The 20,524-nt window shown below is 43.9% G+C and overlaps 1 protein-coding gene across 7 annotated transcripts in view; it reads right to left on the bottom strand.

Moving 5' to 3' along the window:
- FHIP1A (FHF complex subunit HOOK interacting protein 1A) overlaps nucleotides 1-20,524 on the bottom strand; it is a 269,316-nt gene that overhangs the window by 60,172 nt on the left and 188,620 nt on the right. For 6 of the 7 annotated variants that reach the window (XM_060012143.1, XM_060012141.1, XM_060012142.1 and 3 more), the window contains 2 exons: nucleotides 18,712-18,870; nucleotides 16,479-16,565 (listed from right to left, as the gene is read on the bottom strand). In XM_060012143.1, coding sequence (XP_059868126.1) covers nucleotides 16,479-16,565; nucleotides 18,712-18,870 — 246 coding nt within the window. The remainder of the gene's footprint in view (nucleotides 1-16,478; nucleotides 16,566-18,711; nucleotides 18,871-20,524) is intronic. The other variant, XM_069540682.1, reaches the window with a different exon arrangement.

Below are 20,524 nucleotides of genomic sequence, written 5' to 3'. Positions count from 1 at the left end.
GGGTTCGAGCCCTGGTCCAGGAAGATCCCACATGCCACGGAGCAACTAAGCCCACGTGTCACAACTACTGAGCCTGCGCTCTAGAGCCTGCGAGGCACAACTACTGAGCCCAAGTGCCACAACTACTGAAGCCCACGTGCCTAGAGCCCGTGCTCCACAACAAGAGAAGCCCACGCACCACAACGAAGAGTAGTGCCCGCTCGCCGCAACTAGAGAAAGCCCGTGTGCAGCAATGAAGACCCAACACAGCCAAAAATAAATTAATTAATTAATTTTAAAAAATTATTTTTAAAAAAAGCATAAGGAGAATTTTTCTAAATTCTGCATTAGGAGCTCAGGATTTAACTTAACGCCATGGAAAGACTCACTGGAACTAAGATTTACTTCGAAGGGAGTAATGGGAAGAGATGATACCAAAGCCTCAAGACGTGGAGATCTCGGTTGAGTCCAAGCTCGGCTGTAAGCAGATCTGTGAGCCTGAGCAAGTCACCTAACCTCTCCAGTCCTCAATGTTGGTATCTGAAAAACGAGGAGCTGGGACTAGACCAACTCTGGAATTAGGTCTAGCGCTAAAATTCGATGAGTGTGCATAGCGCGTTACGTTTTTATCTCCAATCCAATCTCTGCATTTTAGATGTGGCAAGAACTTTAAACACAAAGGATATGTTTCATGAAATCCATCCAATCTGAAATTTGTGTAAATTAGATATTAATTCACTTACTGAAAAACTGAGATGTTATTAATTCCTTTACTGAAAAATATCTATTAGATGAGTGCCTACTGGGTGCCAAGCATCGGGCCACCACTGTCAGGGAATAAGGACATGGACACAGATGAGAAACACACACACCCCGGTCCACACATAGCTCCCCAATGAAACTGAAATCCAGTGGACTTTAAAGTTCTAAACTTCAAGTTCTAGGAAAAACTGCACAGCTAAATCTACTGGTTCTGTTAAAGCATTTAACACAAATATAAATATCACACATCTTACCCAGATATTTTGATGTCTTGATAACTAACCATGGCAACCATATACTGTCAAATATTTTAAACTTGATATCTCATAGGCAACTAAAGCCAAAAACAATACGGAAAAGTTCGCCCACTTCGTATAATTTCATTATACGAAGATGTGGAGAGCACGTTTCAGACATGAATCTTAGAGCCATCACTGATTCTTCAATATATTTTTTGTTCATTTTCCTTCTGCTTCTTTCTGTAAAATATCTATGTCTTCCTTTACATTTTCCCAGCAATATCTGTCTCAAATCTGGTCATTTCCCTTCTGGACCTCCACAACAAATAAGCATTGTCTCTCTTTCAGCAGAAGTCACCTCTAGCCAATCCTCAACGCCCCTTCCCACAAGTTCCTCACTTGTCTTCCACTCCATGCCGCCCGCCGTCAGCGAAACACCAGTTCATCAAACTGACGCGACCACGACAGCTCTAAACCATCCCATCTCTCTTCAGCTTTCTCCTCACTCCCTCATATTTGCTCCACACACACCCCCGCCGCACCTGCTCACCACATCCATGTTCACACATTCACTCTTATTCAGAAAACAGTACAATACCTATTATGCACAACGCAGTGTGCTAGGTATGCTGCCACAATACTTGCTCAATGAAGAGATGAATAGATACACATGTATGGTCTCTACGCTCATGGCATCTACCTCCTGAGAGCACAGGTAAGACATTAAACCCATAATGATCGTACGAGGGGATCTTGAAGTGCCACGTGAGTGATACCAGCCAAACTCTAAGAAGTGAGGAGTGATTGCCTACTTCTGGCTTGATCACGAAGACTTCCAGAAGGTGGCATATGGTCAGGATCCTGGAGGAGGAGAAGGATTGGGGTAAGTATAGTCTCAGGAGAAAGGCCGCTCAAGTAGAGGGAAGCATAAGCACAGGCTTTTAACTAGAAGGCTAATTCGCACTCAGTGTATAGCAAATGGCCCAGGGGAGCTGGAGAAGAGGGTCTATGGAGAGAGCACAAGGAAGACACTGGGATTGGCCTGGGGAAGATTCAGAGTCGGGCTCTACCAAGTCTACGTCCAAGTTATTTCTCCGTACCTTGATGTCTACAGTTCTCTGCCCATTTCCTCCTGGCAATGTGCCAAATGCCATGTCAATACAGATAATAATAATAGTAGTATTACAGTATAGTATTACAGATCAATGAAAGCACTGCTGGGTCATCTAAAATTATGATTTTCCAACAAGTACATAGTAAATACAGAAATCGTTACAATAGAGTTAACGCATACATAGCACTCTGTGCCAGGCATCATTTTAATGCCATTCAATCCTCACAAATCCTATAAGGTAGGCACTATTATTATCACCCCCATTTTACAAATGGAAATGAGGAAAATGGCTCAGAGAGGTTAAAGGTTCTGCCCAAGGGCACACAGCCAGCAAGTGGCAGAGCTGAGGTATCGACCCTGGCGGCCTGACTCTCAAATCCACATCGTATTAAACCCTTTGCAAAGACCTTATTCACTGGATACCACTACATCTAGGTTTGTGTCAATGAATGAATAAATCTGCCCTCCTCTTTGCTCTCTATTTTCAGTCTGTTTACTCAGGCCAGTATTGTTTGGTTTTTGTTTTTATTTGTTTTGGCACGGCATTAGATACGGCAGTGTAGAGACAAGGATGCCCCCAAGACACCATGAAGCTGTCAACACCAAGGTGATGACATCATGAATCCTATGGCCGGTTAGTTCACTATTTGTTCTGTGAACATGCAAAATGGAGGGAAATATTTAGATTTTCATTCATATAACAATATGCCCAGGCCCTGGCTGCACACACACCATGTGCCTTACCTGGAACCTCCATGTCTACAAAATATCCAAAGATACAGCGTTTAAAGCGGGCTGGAAACTTAGTGCAAGACCTTAGATATTAATTACAAGATTTTGTTTAGGATAAAAAAAAAAGAGGTGAATGTTCCAATAGCTTCTATTATAATCTACTGCCACATTCTCAGATGCTTTCCACAATAAATACTAGACATATCATCTTGTTCCACAGTTGGTCCACAAGTGATAGCTCTGGGATAAACAATGGACTCTCTTAGGCTTTTCTATATATTGATAAAGAGAAAAGAATACTTGTGTATGGATCTAAATATCTGTACATGTCATCTTTCCACTTAACATACAGTATGAGAAGTGAAAAAGTAATAATGGTTACAGTCAACCCGAGAAAATCTGCCCATCTCCTCTTTATTGTGTAACCTCCAGTTACAACCTCCTTTTCCCTTCTGCCCACAGCACCAAAGCACCTGGTAAGACCAGGTCGGCAGTGGAAAGGCGATGCCCTGTAATATTCTGGGAAACACATGACATCAGTGAGTGGCCAGTATTCCCACTGCCAAGCTGACAGCATTTCCATTTGAAAGGAGTTTTTATGGTATTGACATCACTGTTTGCATATCTTAACAGCATCACACAGGAGTGCGGAGCTGATTTCAGGGTGATGAGTCGTAGCACTTGCCCAGCATCCTGAACAATGAGAGGTACTTCCCTCAATCAAACACTATGCACACATCAGGGGCAGAAACACATTCCTAGAACCCAACAATCTTCTTTCACTACTCAACCTTTACATATTATGACTACTAAGTCTTTAAATTATGCAAACTATTTTCACATCTGCCTTGCTGGCTAAAACAGCTCCAGACCGGGCAGAGCAGAACCTCATCCCCATTTTAACACCTTGCTCACTTGGAAGAGGCTTCACGGCTTCCCAGACTGTTGTTATCTACCTTCTTGTCTGATGTTCCCCACAGTCTTGGGAAGCTGACAGGGTGGGATTACTACACATGAAAAAACTAAATCCTTAAGTGAGTTAAGATCCTTGCAATCACACATAAAACTAGAACCCGGGCTTCCCTGGTGGCGCAGTGGTTGAGAGTCCGCCTGCTGATGCAGGGGACACGGGTTCGTGCCCCGGTCCGGGAAGATCCCACATGCCGCAGAGCAGCTGGGCCTGTGAGCCATGGCCGCTGAGCCTGCGCATCCGGAGCCTGTGCTCCGTAACGGGAGAGGCCACAACAGTGAGAGGCCCAAGTACCGCAAAAAACAAAAACAAAAAAAAAAAAAAACTAGAACCCATGTCTTCCAAATACTACTTCAATAAAAAAGCATAAACAGCCAAAGGGCCAGCAGAAGGTCACAGATCGGTGTGATCACCCGAGTGTGGCCCTTGGAGCACCTGGGTGTTGGCTAAAGTGTGAACTCCTGGGCCTCAGCCTCACCCATGAAATCCAAACACCCAGCCCTCGGGAGTTTACATGTAAGAAGTTCCCAGGGAACTGTTTTCGCACATTTACGTTTGAGAACCTCTGACACTGAGAATTAGAACAAAGTGGGAAATAACTCTATGAACAACTGAATTGACATCACATTCTGAGGGAAATAAGGGCAGAGTAAATCCAAAGTCATGCTGTCTATGAAATAATGTAAAAATCTGCTAAGGAACAATAAGCATATTATCTAAAATCAAAACACGATAGTACTAAAGATGGTAAAAAAAACAAACAAACCACAACTCACCGTCCAGGAACATACAGTGCCATGGGAGGGATGTCTCATTTAGAGACCCAGCTGGTTAAGTTAATAGGTAATATGTATTTAGTACTGAGTGCCAGAGACAATAAGCTCGCTCAATGCGGCATCTCGTTTATTCCTCACAGGAACCCAATAAGGTAGGTGTTATTACCCGCAGGTGACACATATACACAGATGACGGCACTTGCCACAAGGCACTGCTAGGTAAATAGCCAAGAGCCAGAATTCCAACTAAGGTCAATCTCAAAAGCCATTTCTCGCAACGTTAAGCTAGATTGCTTCCCCGAATTGTATTAACCAAATATAATGCATTAATAGAAGGTATTAGATTGCACATACTTTCAGTTTTCAATTAATAAATCAAGTATTTCCAAGTCAAAGCCTCTTATAACTGTCACTGAAATCTTCTATGTCTGTTTAATAGCTGGGTCTCGTTGGAAATAGCAATTATTAATTTAGGCTGTCTCAACCTGGCCCGCTTAATATGATTTTTTTCAATCCAAGTTTAACAGTGTCACATAGCTGCAGGCCCACGACAGGACTGGGCCTTTTAATTATCTCATTCGACTGCCCTTACTGATGGACGACAGCGATAGTCACATCTGGCCCCTCTGTTTCCACAGAACTCTCCTGTGGAGTCCAGGGTAACAGGAGACAGAATGATTGCTTGGGCTCTGTCCCCGCCATCCCAGATCCTCAGTCACCCCTGGATCCCCAGCATCGGACAGGAACCACAATGCTATATATGAGCTTGAGGTGGCACCAGGTGCCCCAAGCCTTCCTGCTGAGCTCACACATCACAGTGCACGGCTGCCTCCGCTGCCAGCTGGCCCTGGAGGGACCCCTCCATGCCCTGGAGCCTGCTGGAGCCGCCTCAGAGGCTGTGAGGCCACGGCAGCAGCTTCCAAGAGGAATAACCTCATTTCACCAGGACACGCCTGAGAGCCCTTCCCCTCACACAGACCAGCATCTGTGGGCCCAGGTGGGCACAGAGCTATGCTTTCAGCACAGTGGAGAAGAGAATCATTCCAAGTAACTCGTTTACTCCAGGCACGGTGAGAAACAAAGTTCCATATGAACAAGGACAGTTCAACATCACTGCAGGAAGAAGATAAGGAGCTAGCAGAAAAAAGAGCAGGACAGCATTTGGGAGCCTTCAGTGATTGCAGAGGTTGGGTCAATAATGTAGAGAATGCATTTTAAAAAGCAAATAGTTGGGCTTCCCTGGTGGCACAGTGGTTGAGAGTCCGCCTGCCGATGCAGGGGATGCGGGTTCGTGCCCCGGTCCGGGAGGATCCCACATGCCGTGGAGCGGCTGGGCCCGTGAGCCACGGCCGCTGAGCCTGCGCGTCCGGAACCTGTGCTCCACAATGGGCGAGCCCACAGCAGTGAGAGGCCCACGTACCGGAAAAAAAAAAAAAAAAAAAAAAAAAGCAAATTGTTGAAATGCATAAATAGAGATAGGAAAGGGAGAGACCAAAATATGATCCCTCTACAGTTTTCAGTACGGTTCACCCCAGAGCTGGAGTCTAGTGTAGAGCTCCATGACTCAACGGAAAACTATAAAAGATTTAGCAAAGAACCACCAGATTTGAAAGATAAAATCTCAAATTTCCAGGGCCAAGATGGCATCCTAATTTCCTCCTTCTTCCAATTTCCCACTGAAAGGGGAATGACCTGATCGAAGAAATTTTACAGCATTATTGGAAACCAGACATAAAACGTCACGGTATTTGTCTTCTGGAGGTGACATAGATGATAGCAGAGTGATGAAGGGCACCAACCTGCTAGGCATCCAAAAATGCAACAGGAAGTCTGCCAGAAGAGCAAGGAGGGGACTTGTCTCTACGCTCTTGCCACCCCGAGCCCCCCCACCATCTCCCAGACAAGAGATGCGTGGAGAAGGACGGATATAAGTGACAGTTAAGTGACAGGCTGCTCCGTCCACTCCTCGCTGGAGACTGAAACACCGGCAGAAGGGACCAGTGTAAACCTCCTCTACACTCAGCACCCAATTATAGCTCATTAACACTCATTAACGGTGATAATTTGAAGACGGCATGCAATTGCTCTTAAAATCTTCAGTCACTAGTTTCACTGGGCATGAAAGTCAAAAACATCCCTGGCTAGTGGGAGCCCCACTGGGCTCTAAAGGGGTCCCCGCCCACTGCACCCACAGACACACAAAGAGCAAGTGGGAGACTCACAGGTGTGGCTGCTCCCAGCCTCTCAAAATTTCCATCTTTTCTTCCCTAGTCCCCAAAAAACTTCCATCCATCAGCCTAAGTCAATAAGCCATGAATTATTGAGCTCACAGGATACAGATCATGAATATGTATGTGTGTGTTTGGAAGATGAGATTCTAAAACAAATGGGCCACATATATACAATGGAATATTAGCCATAAAAAGAAACGAAATTGAGTTATTTGTAATGAGGTGGATGGACCTAGAGTCTGTCATACAGAGTGAAGTAAGTCAGAAAGAGAAAAACAAATACCATATGCTAACATATATATATGGAATCTAAGAAAAAAAATGTCATGAAGAACCTAGGGGTAAGACGGGAATAAAGACACAGACCTACTAGAGAATGGACTTGAGGATATGGGGAGGGGGAAGGAAAAAGAAAAAGAAAATTAAAAAAAAATAAAATAAAACAAATGGGCTCCACAGTGGCTTATAAGAAGCCAGCACACAGGCATGCCTTTAAGGAAATGGCTGAAACTAGTCTACCCGTATATATTGTGCAAACATGGTTTTAGCACACAAGAGATGGTGGAAAAATCAGTGTTTCTGGTGGGTTTTTTGCTTCTGTTTTTCCAAGTGCATGTGTATGGAATAATTTGCTGAATGAAACACTGCTGGCTGCTCTCCGCAAAATCCAAAGGTACGGGCTTTCTTTGAGGCCATGGGTATTGCACCTAGCGCCTGTGAGCTGCCATCGGAAAAGAATGGTGTGTCATTAATTTTCCTTCCATCCATCCTTTATTTCAGCATGCTCCCCTCAAGGTCTCCACCTCCAACCACCACAGAGAGCCCCAAACTTCTGCCCTAATTCCCTCACAGTTTCCAAATAAAGGAGCCAAAATAACCCACAAAACAGAACATCCTAGTTTACAAGAAACTTGACAGAAATAATATGACAGAGCCCAGCACGCTCTGTATGCAACTCCGCCCCCTCCTGTAACCTTGCTGGGGCCAGGGCAGCACTGAAGCCATCTTTGGCTGCTACTGCCAACCATGCACCGGTCTCCCGCCAGCCCAGGGCCCCTAATCGACAGTCTGGACAAGGATTCCTCTAAGCTGGAGACAAAGCCAATCAGCCTGCTCCACTTCTGGGCTTGTCTGTGGCTCCTCAGCCTGACCACTACGTTCAAAAAAAAAAAAAAAGAAAGGGGGGTGGGGGGCGGCATCTCTCTCTACCTGGAGACTTTCTTCTACTATTATCATCATCCTCAAACATTTATTGATCACCTAAAATGTCCAGGACACCACGCTACCCCCTATTGCCAGGATCAGCAAACTTTCTCTGTAAAGGGCCAGAAAGGAAATATTTTAGATTTCACAATTTACATACAGTCTCTGTCATATACTCCTTTAAAAAAAATCTTGGAAAAGCGTAAACAAATTCTTTTTAAAAATTGTGGTGAACTACACATAATATAAAATTTGCCATTCTAACCTTTTTAAAGTGTACGGTTCAGTGGTATTAAGCACATTCATATTGTTGTGAAACCAACAAGATCATCCACCTCCAGAACTCCTTCCGTCTAACGAAGCTGAAACTCTCTACCCATTAGACAACTCCCCATCCTCCCCTCCCCCAGCGCCTGGCAACCACCACTCTAATCTGTGTCTATGAACTTAAGTGTTCTAGATACCTCATGGAAGTGGAATCATACAGTATTTGTCTTTTATGACTGGCTTATTTCACTTAGCATAATGTCCTCAAGGTTCATCCATGATGTAGCATGTACCAGAATCTCCTTCCTTTTTAAAGTTGAATAATATTCCATTGTATGTATATACCATGTTTTTGTCTAATCATTCATCTGTAGATGGATGTAAAATCCATTCTTAACATTCAGGATACAGAAAAACAGGCCACAGGCCAGACCTGGCCCACAGGTCGTAGTTGCCAAACCCCGCTATAGAGGCACCAAAAAACATACAACACAAACCAGAGGTTCTGAAATTTTCTCAGTCTCTGGCACCTTCAGTATATCAGTAATTTTTCACAGCACCCCTAAGCCAAAAGAAATACCCAACCATCCCATCTATTATGGATTTAAGTCCAAACAACTTACTATGTGGTTAGGTCCTAACAACTTAACTCCTGTTGGGCACTCGAACCTCAGAATCAGACTGGACACTGCCAACCTCCCACCCTGTTCCACGTGGATTTTCATGGGATACTTGCTTTTAAGCACAGCACCCAACAAAAACTCAGTTTTGCAGAAAGTATGCCCATATTGAAAGGAATGTATATTTAATGCAGAAACTGGCTTATTTCAAGTTAGTTAATTCACGTGGTGTCCAACAGGTGTCACTGTATTTCCCTCATAAATGTAGGCACTTTTCACTGAGTTCTCCCACCAAGAAGCCCAGGGTTCCTTGGCACACTGTTTGGGAAATGCAGATAGAGACTATTCCAAGGGTTTCAGATAGAGGTGGGGAAACAGAGTCAAATGCCAAGAATATGCTGAACAAGAGACAGTAGCACATGCTCAGTGTGCAATGACCACTGACAGACACTGAGCTACAGATTCTAGACAAGAGACAGCCTAGAGCCCCAAAGTCAGGGACAGCTGCAGGCAGGAGTGGGATTTAGGCTACCCCTTGAAGAGACAGTAAGACCCGACAGGAGAAGAACAAGCGAAGGGAACAGACTAAGTACAGGAGAGGCCCCGACGTAAGAACGAGGCGGGTAGGAGGGGGGCCCTGGAGCAGCGTGCACACTGAGGAGACCTAGGAAATGAGCCACTCAAGGTTTCAGAGGAAGGTGGTGCATTTAAAGATGTGTTTAGAAAACTTAATCCAGCAGCTATGGGTGCAACAACCTGAAGAAAGAAGTCGTAGCAATGAGACCCATGTCAAGGTGTGGTCGAGGTATGTACAGAGGGTGACCTACATGGACACTGTTGGGAGAAGAAAAAAAAAGGATCAGACTAAAGAACCTTATGGGAAAAGGCTGGCCTTGTAGCAGGGGGGAGCATGAGAAGAGATTCAAGAATAATCAAGGTTTCTAGACCAGGTAACTAGGGGAAATGATGTCATTCACACAAAGGAATGGTGCAGAGGCTGCGCTCAGGTGGCCCGGAAGAGAATATGAGTGTTGCTTGTGATATTCTACGTCTGAGGGCATGGCAGGTAACTCAGGCTAAGGGATCCAGCTGGTGGTTGATCAGCAGAGCCCAAGCCCTGGGCACACCCACACATAGGGCAGGAAAGGAGAGAGGTCAGACAGACTCTGAAGGAGAACAGCAGAGTCTGGAGGGTGGAGGTCAGAGGGAAAGCAGGCAACTCTGGTCCAGGAGTCAGAAGCCTCAGGTTTGTAAGTAAAGCGATTCTTTAAAATCCCAATATTTTAAACAAATGTTTAAAGTGCATTTAATGATATGGCGAGAGGAACGCTGGCGGTGGTACCCAGGGAGCGGCAGTCTGCTCTCTCAGGTACTTCGGAGGATCTGATGCTTGGTGATCGGGACCACCTCTTCTCCTTGGAACCTTTACTCCCTGCATCCCTACTTTCTCCAGCCCCTTCCCCTCAACCCTTCACTTCTCTTGAAAGTCCTTCCTTTCTGATTTTTCAGTTCCCCACCATGCTTCCCAAAATGCCAGTGCACCCGCCGACCTAACTTTGTCCCCACCGGACTGTCCCTGAGCCCCTCACCATCGGAAGCCCCCTGCACTGAAACTCCTTGCTATGGACGTAAGAGCTCACCTGCCCTGGGAGTCAGGGTAGGGCCTTTGCCCAGCCCCCATCCTCCTGGGCCTCCCCTGCACAGCCACACTCCGGGTGTAGTGTATCCAAACACAGCCTCCGAGCCTTGGGTCCTGCCAGCGTTCTGTCCCCAGATGTCCTTCCCCAGATGCTCACCTTCATGGGTCAGCACCCAGTCACTCTCCCTCATCACCCACTCTGTGTCACAGCGCACCCCTCACCCACCCGCCCCTGCTGCTTTCTCTGTCACGGCACTTATCTTAGTCCATCTTGTTTGGAGTTTGTGGTTGGCCTGTCCGTCTCCTGGGTCCCAGATCACAAGCTCCACGGAGATGAGAGGGGTTTTCAGTCACCTCCATCTCCCCACAGGGTCTGATCACATGTTTTGCACCCAGCGCACACTCACCAAGTGGTCTTTGAACACACGATATTATCCTCTGCCTGCATATGAGATGGCAGACTCTGTCCTGGAGTGAGTACCATAATACCTTTGCGTGTGACAGTATACTGCTTTCAGAATGCTCTCATGGAATGGACTTGAGGACACAGGGAGGGGGAAGGGTAAACTGGGACGAAGTGAGAGAGTGGCATGGACATATATACACTACCAAATGTAAAACAGATAGCTAGTGGGAAGCAGCCGCATAGCACAGGGAGATCAGCTCAGTGCTTTGTCATCACCTAGAGGAGTGGGATAGGGAGGGTGGAAGGGAGGGAGATGCAAGAGGGAAGAGATATGGGGATATATGTATACATATGGCTGATTCACTTTGTTATACAGCAGAAACTAACACAATATTGTAAAGCAATTATACTCCAATAAAGATGTTAAAAAAAAAAGAATGCTCTCATGTTTGAGGCATGAGGAGTGTTACTATCTCCACCGTGCAGCAGAGGAAAATGAGACTCAGAGAGGTTAAAAGCTTTGCACAAGATCACACAGCAGTAAATACAAGAGCCGGGATTAGAACCCAGATCTTCTGCCTCATGGTCTAGAACTCTTCCACCACACACCCTGCCTCTGTGTGAATCCGTGTCATGATAAGCTTGACTTGGTGATGGTTACCTGTGCTTGAGATATTGCTCTGCTGTTTATTCATGTCTCGTATGTTGTTGGCATATCTGCCTGTCACACTAAAGTCTAACTATGTTTTAGGTTCCAGAGGATAAGGATCAATATACAGTCTTAGGCGGTAACTCTAAACTGTACTTTCTTATGTGTTTCTAGACAATTTTAAGCCGCAATTTACTTAAGCACTAAACCCAAACACGCTCTTACAGCTGCCATCTCTCACTGCTGATGAACACTCTACAATGCTGAAGCGAGTACAGACATGTGCTGATGGCTTCCATTTGCCCATGCATACCCACTCTTCATCTTTTCCACCCTGCTCTGAGCCCCAATTCACCTGTATGCACCAATTTTCTCCACGATTCCCTTGCCACCTGGATTCCATCTGGTTCACCCAGTGGAGTCCAGCAGGAGATCGGAGGCAGGGAGGAGAGTGAAGTTTGGCTATTTATTCCCCTGACTCCCTCCCAGATTGGCTGTGACCCACGTCTGAGGTTCCTGGTTCTTATCTGGGGGTCTCTGCATATAGCTCTCGGACCTTTTATGCACAAATTCGGTCTCAGGGTGGTGACCGTGGTAAACCTGCCCAGAATATGGCCACAAATTCTTTGACATTCCTATCATCAAGATGTGGGGTCTATGTCCTCTCCCCTTGAAAGTGGGTGGGCTCTGCGACTACCAGGAACAATAAAACATGACAGTGACACTGTTTCAGTGCACAGACTGGCAGCTTCTACCTAGGGATGCTAAGGCAGAACTGTTCTGGGAGACGCAGGCCTCCTCTGAAGGCCTTTCTCACACTGCACAGAAGTCTCGGACACTCTGGCCAACCTCTCCCCCCTCCCTTCACCCGGGGTCAGGTTTGCATTGCAGTCTGACAGCTCCCCCAGCCTTCCCCACCTTGCTTCCTATTTTCTCTCTCACAAGCACTTCCCCTAATAAAATCCTTGCACATTTAATCCTACCTTGGCATCCTCTCCTCTGAGGACCCAGACTAATACAACCATCCCAATAAATATTCAGCCTTGAAAACTGAGCTTTGATGTTAAACATATAAAGACAGTAGAACTAGCTTTTGCTGAATAAGGGCGGTCCCATGAATCTAAGGTCATAAATAACCAGTCTTATATTGGGTTGGCCAAAAAGTTCATTTCGGGTTTTCCATAACATCTTACAGGAAAACCCGAAATGAACTTTTTGTCCAACCCAATGCAATGGGATGTCTGTATGTATGGCTGGATCTAATTCCTAAATGATCTATATTAACACGGTATCATTTTCTTTAATAAGACTTTTACAAAGTATGATTTTCACCTATCTCCAGAAATGTATCCTTCCCCAGATGTCCAAAATAGGTTCTCAATCCCTTGTCCAAAACCTGGAGACCATGTGCATTTTGGAATTCAAAACTTTTCAGGAAGTAATATGTACATCTGCCATAGCTGACATAACAAACCCAGCAGGTCTGGCGCAAAACTCTACAATCAAATACATTAATACAGCAAGTCCCCTACATATGAACAAGTTCTGTTCCGAGAGCACATTCATAAATCCAATTGGTCCGTAAGTCCAACAAAGTTAGCCTAGGTACCCAACTAACACAATCGGCTAATTAGTACTGTACTATAATAGGTTTATAATACTTCTCACACGAATAATACATAAAAAACAAACACAAAAAATAAAACATTTTTAATTTTACAGTACAGTACCTTGAAAAGTATGCCAGACACGTGAACCAACTTATGTGATTGGACACGCAAACGCACATTTGCATCTTTGAAAATTCGCAACTTGCAGGTTCGTATGTAGGGGACTTACTGTACTGTGTCCTCCACGAAACATACAAATATTAAAACAAGTGGTATAAAAATAAATAGCCTAGAGACAGTGCAGGTATGGGTTTGCCACCAAAGGAGCTCAGCAAAGGTTAGACTGCACTGCCATATGAATTATTAAAAACATTCAGTTTTCAGAGCTTTTTGAATGTCTGAGTGTGAATAAGGGATTGTGGGCCTATATAGCCACGCTAAACTATGCAGCCCTTTAAAAAAAACAAACAAACCAGATACTCCTTTGCACCAACACAGAAGAATAAACGGCCATCCCCCAGCGCGGGATGAAGACGGCACCGAGCAGGACCCGTGCGGAGGCAGGGTGACGATACACGACTCCAGAGAGGGGAGAAGAAAGGTGGAGACGATCTTCACTTGTCAAAGCTCCACGCCCACCTTTTACTGCCCTCAACCCTTTGTTACGACTTCATCTCTGGTTAAGAAATTCTGTGGAAATATTGTTTATGAGTATTGACTGTGATGTGGGAAAAATTTTAAACCTGAATTTACCTATACTATTTATGAGACACCCCTGCAAACTGCCTCCATTGATTGCAGGCAACTAAAATGTTAGATGTAAATTGGGAGCTGAGATAGTCCACAAAGGAAATTTATGTAGGGTATTAAATAAGCCTCAAGGCAAGGGACACTGAATATGAGAAATGTGGACCGGAGCCGCTCCAGTAGCCCTGAGACTTCCGGGTGTCCCTTCCCGGGTCAAAGGCGAGGACACACGGTGTGTCTGCTCCCCCTGGGAGCTCCTCAGAAACACCCAGCCCTGCACTTCCCTCCTCCGCCCTGAGCCCCTGTCGAGCCGCTCACAAGAGGCTCTTCTCTTCATCAGCCACGTAGGGAGCTGAGAGTCAGCGGAGAGGCCGTTCACCTTCCTCCTCTGCCCTGCTTCGTCCTAAACCTCCTCATTCTAAGTGATAAAAACACAAACAATGGAAGATGAAAAGCAGGGAGCGAAATAAATTAGGAAGGAAATATTCTCCCTAGTCGCTAAATAGCCCTGGGAGAAATGGTCTGCAATGGGTAAAAGTTAAGGAAGATTATTAGGGATGGGAAATTCAAACCTAGCTTAGTATTAGTATTTTATATATTAGTATTTTATATATTCAGTATTGACTGTTTTTCCCCCAATAAGCATGTATTAACAACTTCATGATTTTTCAATCTCATATTTTAATTGTGGGCATAACTGAGAACAATGTTCGTGAACACATGTAGGTGCTGTTATTTTTCTCTAGGAACCACTGTCTGGGAATGTACTGAGTGCCAACACTCTGCCCAGCACTTTAACAAACATCATTCCATACTTGTGCTGTTTATTCAACCCCCAGGTCTAAGGGACTGTGCTCAGCACTGGAGATTCCCCAGGCGACAAAACGGGTGTGCGGCTTACCCTCAAGAAGCAGGCAGAGCACTGTGGAGACATTACACAAGGTCCTGCACATGGAATGAGTTAATTCCACTCGTGGTGAGTGCTATGAAGAAGTACTCAGAGACCAGTCAGAGCCTCCTAACAGCTCTCTGAGGCGGATCTCATCCTCAATTGTAGATAAAGAGTTATCACTAATATTTGTAACATTAAGGTATGCTAATTATAATAACATAAAATGTCCTGGACAAATAATAATTACAATTATCACTATTATAATACTGACTTGGGAAATAATTTTATATCAGCTGGTCAATGAGAAAAAGGATGGGAATAAATGAGGAAGAAAGTCTGAATGCGCGAGAGAGTATGTGGATAATTACTGTCAAAGAATTTCCAGGGCACCATTCTATTCCCCCATAAAGGAAAATTCCTCCATGCAGGGGCTTAGAGACCTTCAGACACCCTCCCCTCCTCCAGAACAGCAAGGTACTAACAGAACGACAAGGTAGAAACAAATACAAGGTTTCTATTTTCCAGAGATGTGTCCCATATTTCCCAAGACAAATTTAATTTCAAAGACTTGGTTCCCATAAACCAGTGAAATAACCTGGAACCCTCAATATGTTGAAATCACAACCAAGATTACCTCCTGAACCCAGAAGTAACACAAAAATCCTAGTCAGACCAAGTACCCTGTTTGTTTGGCAAAATATTACTACTGTGCTCAAAAGGCACTAAATGATAAGAGGTGAACATCTTCCACCAAGACCTGCTGCTCTAAACAAGAACTCCCATCATCACCACAGCCAGGCTTCCAAGTTGCCATGATCAGGTGTTCTTAGTTTCTATAAAACGTGAGCCCATGGAAGTGGAACGTCCAGATATACAAAGGTGGGCATTCCATCAGAAGGCACGTGATACGTTGTTCCTTGCTTCTCTCCCTGCCAGGGCTGTCAATGCCAATAACTTGACAAGGATCCTCTGAACTAAGTACTGTATATGTGTCTTTACTTAGTGAAAAAAGAAAACTCCTTAAAATTAGAATGCTAGGTCCACGATGTCTCCTGATAGCTCACAATAGAAAAGATATCAGTTGATTTATTCCATGCAATGAGAGCGTCATAAGGAATTCAGAGTGATGCTAATGAGACAGCCAACCTTTGATGGGACCTTCACTTGGCTTCGCTTTAATTTTTGCTGTCACAAAGCTGTTATAATAAAAAACTATGTTCTGTTAAGTAGATGGCAGCTCCAGGGCACTAGTGCCACCAGTGCCCCTCTCCATGTCCACAGGAAGTCTCACACTCTCTATGACAGACCTCTTAAGCTCAGAGGACAGCTTCACAGAGAGTTCCAAGTAGCCACTACCTATGAACTCAAGTAGACACAAGAGCCAATCCAGTTGCCAATGCTTGCTTAGACTCCCTTACTGGACATTCACAATGTCCTGTTCTATGACATCAAATGGATCCCATCAGACTTAAGTTGTTGCCGTCATTAAGACCTGTAATTGATACTGGTAAGGAATATGGATGGAATGAGAAGGAAAATAAGGCTAAAGTCGCCATCAAGTCAATTACACTGTGTTCATCTTCCTCAGTTTCCATCAGTTGTACTAGAAACAGGTAGAAGATTACATCAGCCAATCACTGACCTTATGGAGAGCTGGAGCCAAGACTGGTACCAAGAATCCATTGTAAATATAATTGACGAGCTGATTACGAATCAAGGGGTGAGCCACCTAAGAGAGAAACGGCAGTCATGAAAAAGATAAGGAGCGCAATCTTTAGGTCTTCTTAAAATCAACCATTTCTGTGTACATCCTGAATTCAAGAAGGAAATCCAAATTTTGGCCATTTATTCCACGGTTAAAGAAAAACGCAGACTTCAAACCAACATGTAATTTTTCCAGATGGTTTATCCCATTATAAACAGCCTGGACTTTCAAATTTTAAAACGGGTAATTTTAAGTTTCTATCTGAAAAAACAATAATAAATAGACTGATTATGTATAGGAACTCATAAATTAAAGTTGACAAACTGGAAAGTATAATTTTTGCTCCATAACTTCCTCTATGTCCTATCTCAACCTGTGACTAATTAAAAAAATAATAAGAACTGTCAAAACAGACAATTAAAAACATTCATTTTGGTAGCAGAAAAAAAATTCTCATTTTGAAAATGCATTTTCTGATAATCATTTATATTGGGGAAGAAAGTATTTAGAAATTTTTTTCATAAAAAAGATACTGTTAAAAAGCAGAAAACATTATCAGAGGTACAACACTTCCTATATTTAATTTTCAAAATATATTTAGCATGGATAAGCCTTACTAATATCTTTTATAATTACAACCATCCCTGGGTGTCTGTAGGGAACTGGTTCCTGGATGCCCACCCCCACCAGGATACCAAAGTCGGCAGATGTTTAAGTCCCTTATATAAAGTGGCACAGTGTTTGCATATAATCTGCACACGTCTTCCCATATACTGTAAATCATCTCTAAATTACTGTATAATACCTAATACAATATACATAGTTGTAAATACAATGTAAACGCTGTGCAAATAGTTGCTGGTACACTGCAAATTCAAGTTTTGCGCCCTTTGGAACTTTCTGGATTTTTTTCGAAATATTTTCAGATCCTCTGTTGGTTGAATCCACAGCTGTGGAACCTGCAGATACAGGGGTCAACTGTAATCTCTTCACTTATACCCCCAAACAAAAAATCTTAAAAGTATATGGCTTCAATCTCAAAATATGATACAAAATGTATCATTTCTCTGTTCTTAACCATGCCCGTTAGCTTTCTCCTTCTCTAAAAAAATAAAAATAGCATCAAACAATAAAGTAAAAAGCAATTTCTAGGGAAGTGAGGCTAGATCTTTAAATTACTGACAATCTCTCTCTCTGTGTACATTTGGGGAGAAACTAATAGTTCCATCTTTTTTATTTCCACATTCTTGTGCAAGAAAATATTGACAGACTGTAATGTTAAAGGAAAAAATAACTTAAGATGCAATCCATTTATCTCATACATAAATAAAATTTCCTTTGCCTTAGCAATAAAAATGAGATGGGAACTAAAGTAATTTACTTGCATTTTCTTCCAGAAGCCATTTCTTTATTTGGTAGATAAACAGATTATAACTAACATTTTTCACCTTACAATCACCATAAAGAAAATTTGATTTCTTAATAAATCCAAGAGTAAGGTAATATTTGTGCTATATAGAAATAAAACATTTTTTGATGAAAACCTACTACACCCTTGTGTATTTATAAAATCTGTTTTTTTTTTTTTTTTACTGAAAACAGTAACAAGAAATCTGAAGGTAAAAATCTAATCAAAAAGCCAATATACTAGAGTTCAGTGGTTGTTTGTTCCCCGAAGCAGGCCAATTTCAAACCAAATTTAATTTGTGTTGCTAAGAAGATGCTTAACTTCTTCTAAATTCAATTGGAATAACAATATTCTTTATGCAGTAAGCACCATTAAGCAAAATAAAGTGTTTTCCTTTGTAGACTCCCAAGAAGAACTTGAAGTGAAAGTGGTATAATTTGGAGTACTTAGAAGCCTAAAAATATCTATTTACTGACTCAGGCAGTGAACTTATTTTTGATAGTTAAGTGGATAATCAAAACAGAATTAACACTTTTTATAACAAAGGTAAAGAAAATCTACTCTTTTTTTCTCAATTGAAACTACCCAGAAACCTCTAAACTAACACTTTTACTCATTCGAGAACATTCAGTAGGCTTAAAGTAAAGCATCAGTATTCCATAAACGTTTATTGAAATAAGAAAAGGAATGTTTATCAACTGATCCTTCACAATGCTTGTATCCTGAATGGACCACGACAGAGGGTTCCTTGCCTGCTCCCACCTGAATGACGGCGTTGCAGAACTCAAGGGAGTTCATGAACTGGACCAGAGGAGGGAGCAGGACCCAGTCGTCCTTCAGAAGGCAGTGCCATTCCTCGTCTTTCTCTTCCAGCTTGGCAGGCAGGGAAGAGTACAGACCACTGAGCCCGGTCGCAAGCACCTGTGTTCAGAAATAAAAACGTAATAAACACTTTCCCCAGGTTCTTAACCTGCAACAAACAGCTCCCAGGTGATGCCACTGCCACTGGTCCAGACTGTACTTTAGGTGGCGAGGTATTCCAGCATCAGAGGCTGTCAGCTAGGAAGGATTCCACAGCTGGAGGCGGGAGGGAAGGACAACTCCAGCAGAGGGAACAGAAGCACCAGAGGTCTTCGGCTAATACCTACGCGATGCTACAGGTTGTTTATCTCCTACGTGCCAGGCCTACGCTGGGCAGTGGTAGGGGGAGTGAGGGAGACACATGCAAGATGAAGAAAACATGGTTCCGGCACCCAAGGGATGCAGGAGAGGAGCGAACTCATAAACAGTGCGTTCTATTACACGACGCTGAGTGCACACACAGAGATGACCCACACCTCCCGTTCCACGGGGACACACCCTGGACTGAGGCGGCCCGGGACAGAAGATCTCACACGGGCAGCATGAGTAGCTTTATGAGAAAGATTCCTGCAGGCACGTTAAAGCTCATGACTGACACGTGCGTGCTTCCAGTTTAGAGAGTGCTTTCATCTCATCTCCACAAATGATAGCAAGAAGAAAGAACTGGGGGTCACGGGTCAGTTAGATGGGACGACGAAACTTCAAACAGAGGTAAAATGGGTCTACACTGAAGCATCGGCAGTGGGAAAAAGAGGACTAAAGAAAGGGGAGGATCACATGTAAGGTGGACATGAGGGTGATCTAACTATCACACCTACCTATCCAGTATTAATCCAAAGCTCACAAGGTTTACTTTCTTCCCCTGCTCGGTTTCTAAATGACACTGACAGTGTTTGGGCTCAGTTAGTGACGGTGAGTGAGAACTCCAAACTGTCACTTTATCCAGCGTGGTCATTAAGAAAATGCAGATGCATTCAACTGAGACAGAAATATAGAAAAGGAACACACATGTTGACTGCCTAGTAGTTTTATCTTGTGGAGAACAGGACCAAGGAAAACAATGAATTTCACAGTGCGGGGAAGTGATGCTAGCCAAACAGCACCTTAGGGCTCCTGATCTGGTAGATGTGCAAAGGACGGACAGGAAGTGCCCAGAAACAAACACAGAAGTGATTTATAAAAGGTGTTGCTCCAGGGTAAACCCTGAGGTTATAAGGAACTAAATGGGATAGAAACGTTCAAGAAAACATTCCATTCTGAGTTAGGCCCGGAAAAGAAACAGCAAAGTATTCACTGATCTCACAGTCTCATAAGAGATGAACAGGCAATTATAACAGTGTAATAAATGCTCAAACTACATAATAGAAAACATGTCACCGTGGATATACAAACCCAGACTTGGAGCATTGGGAGCAGGAAATGTTCTCAGAAGAAGTGATGTCGGGCTCCCCTGGTGGCGCAGTGGTTAAGAATCCGCCTGCCAACGCGGGGAACACGGGTTCGAGCCCTGGTCCGGGAAGATCCCACATGCTGCGGAGCAACTAAGCCCGCGCACCACAACTACTGAAGCCCGTGCACCTAGAGCCCATGCTCTGCAACAAGAGAAGCCACCGCAATGAGCCCACGCACCGCCACGAAGAGCAGTCCCTGCTCGCCGCAACTAGAGAAAGCCCACACCCAGCAACGAAGACCCAATGCAGCCAAAAATAAATAA

Source organism: Delphinus delphis, chromosome 5, assembly GCF_949987515.2.
Source record: "Delphinus delphis chromosome 5, mDelDel1.2, whole genome shotgun sequence".
Lineage (NCBI taxonomy): Eukaryota > Metazoa > Chordata > Mammalia > Artiodactyla > Delphinidae > Delphinus > Delphinus delphis.
Note: the sequence above shows the minus strand (reverse complement) of the source record. Positions and strands in the feature narration are given on the sequence as shown.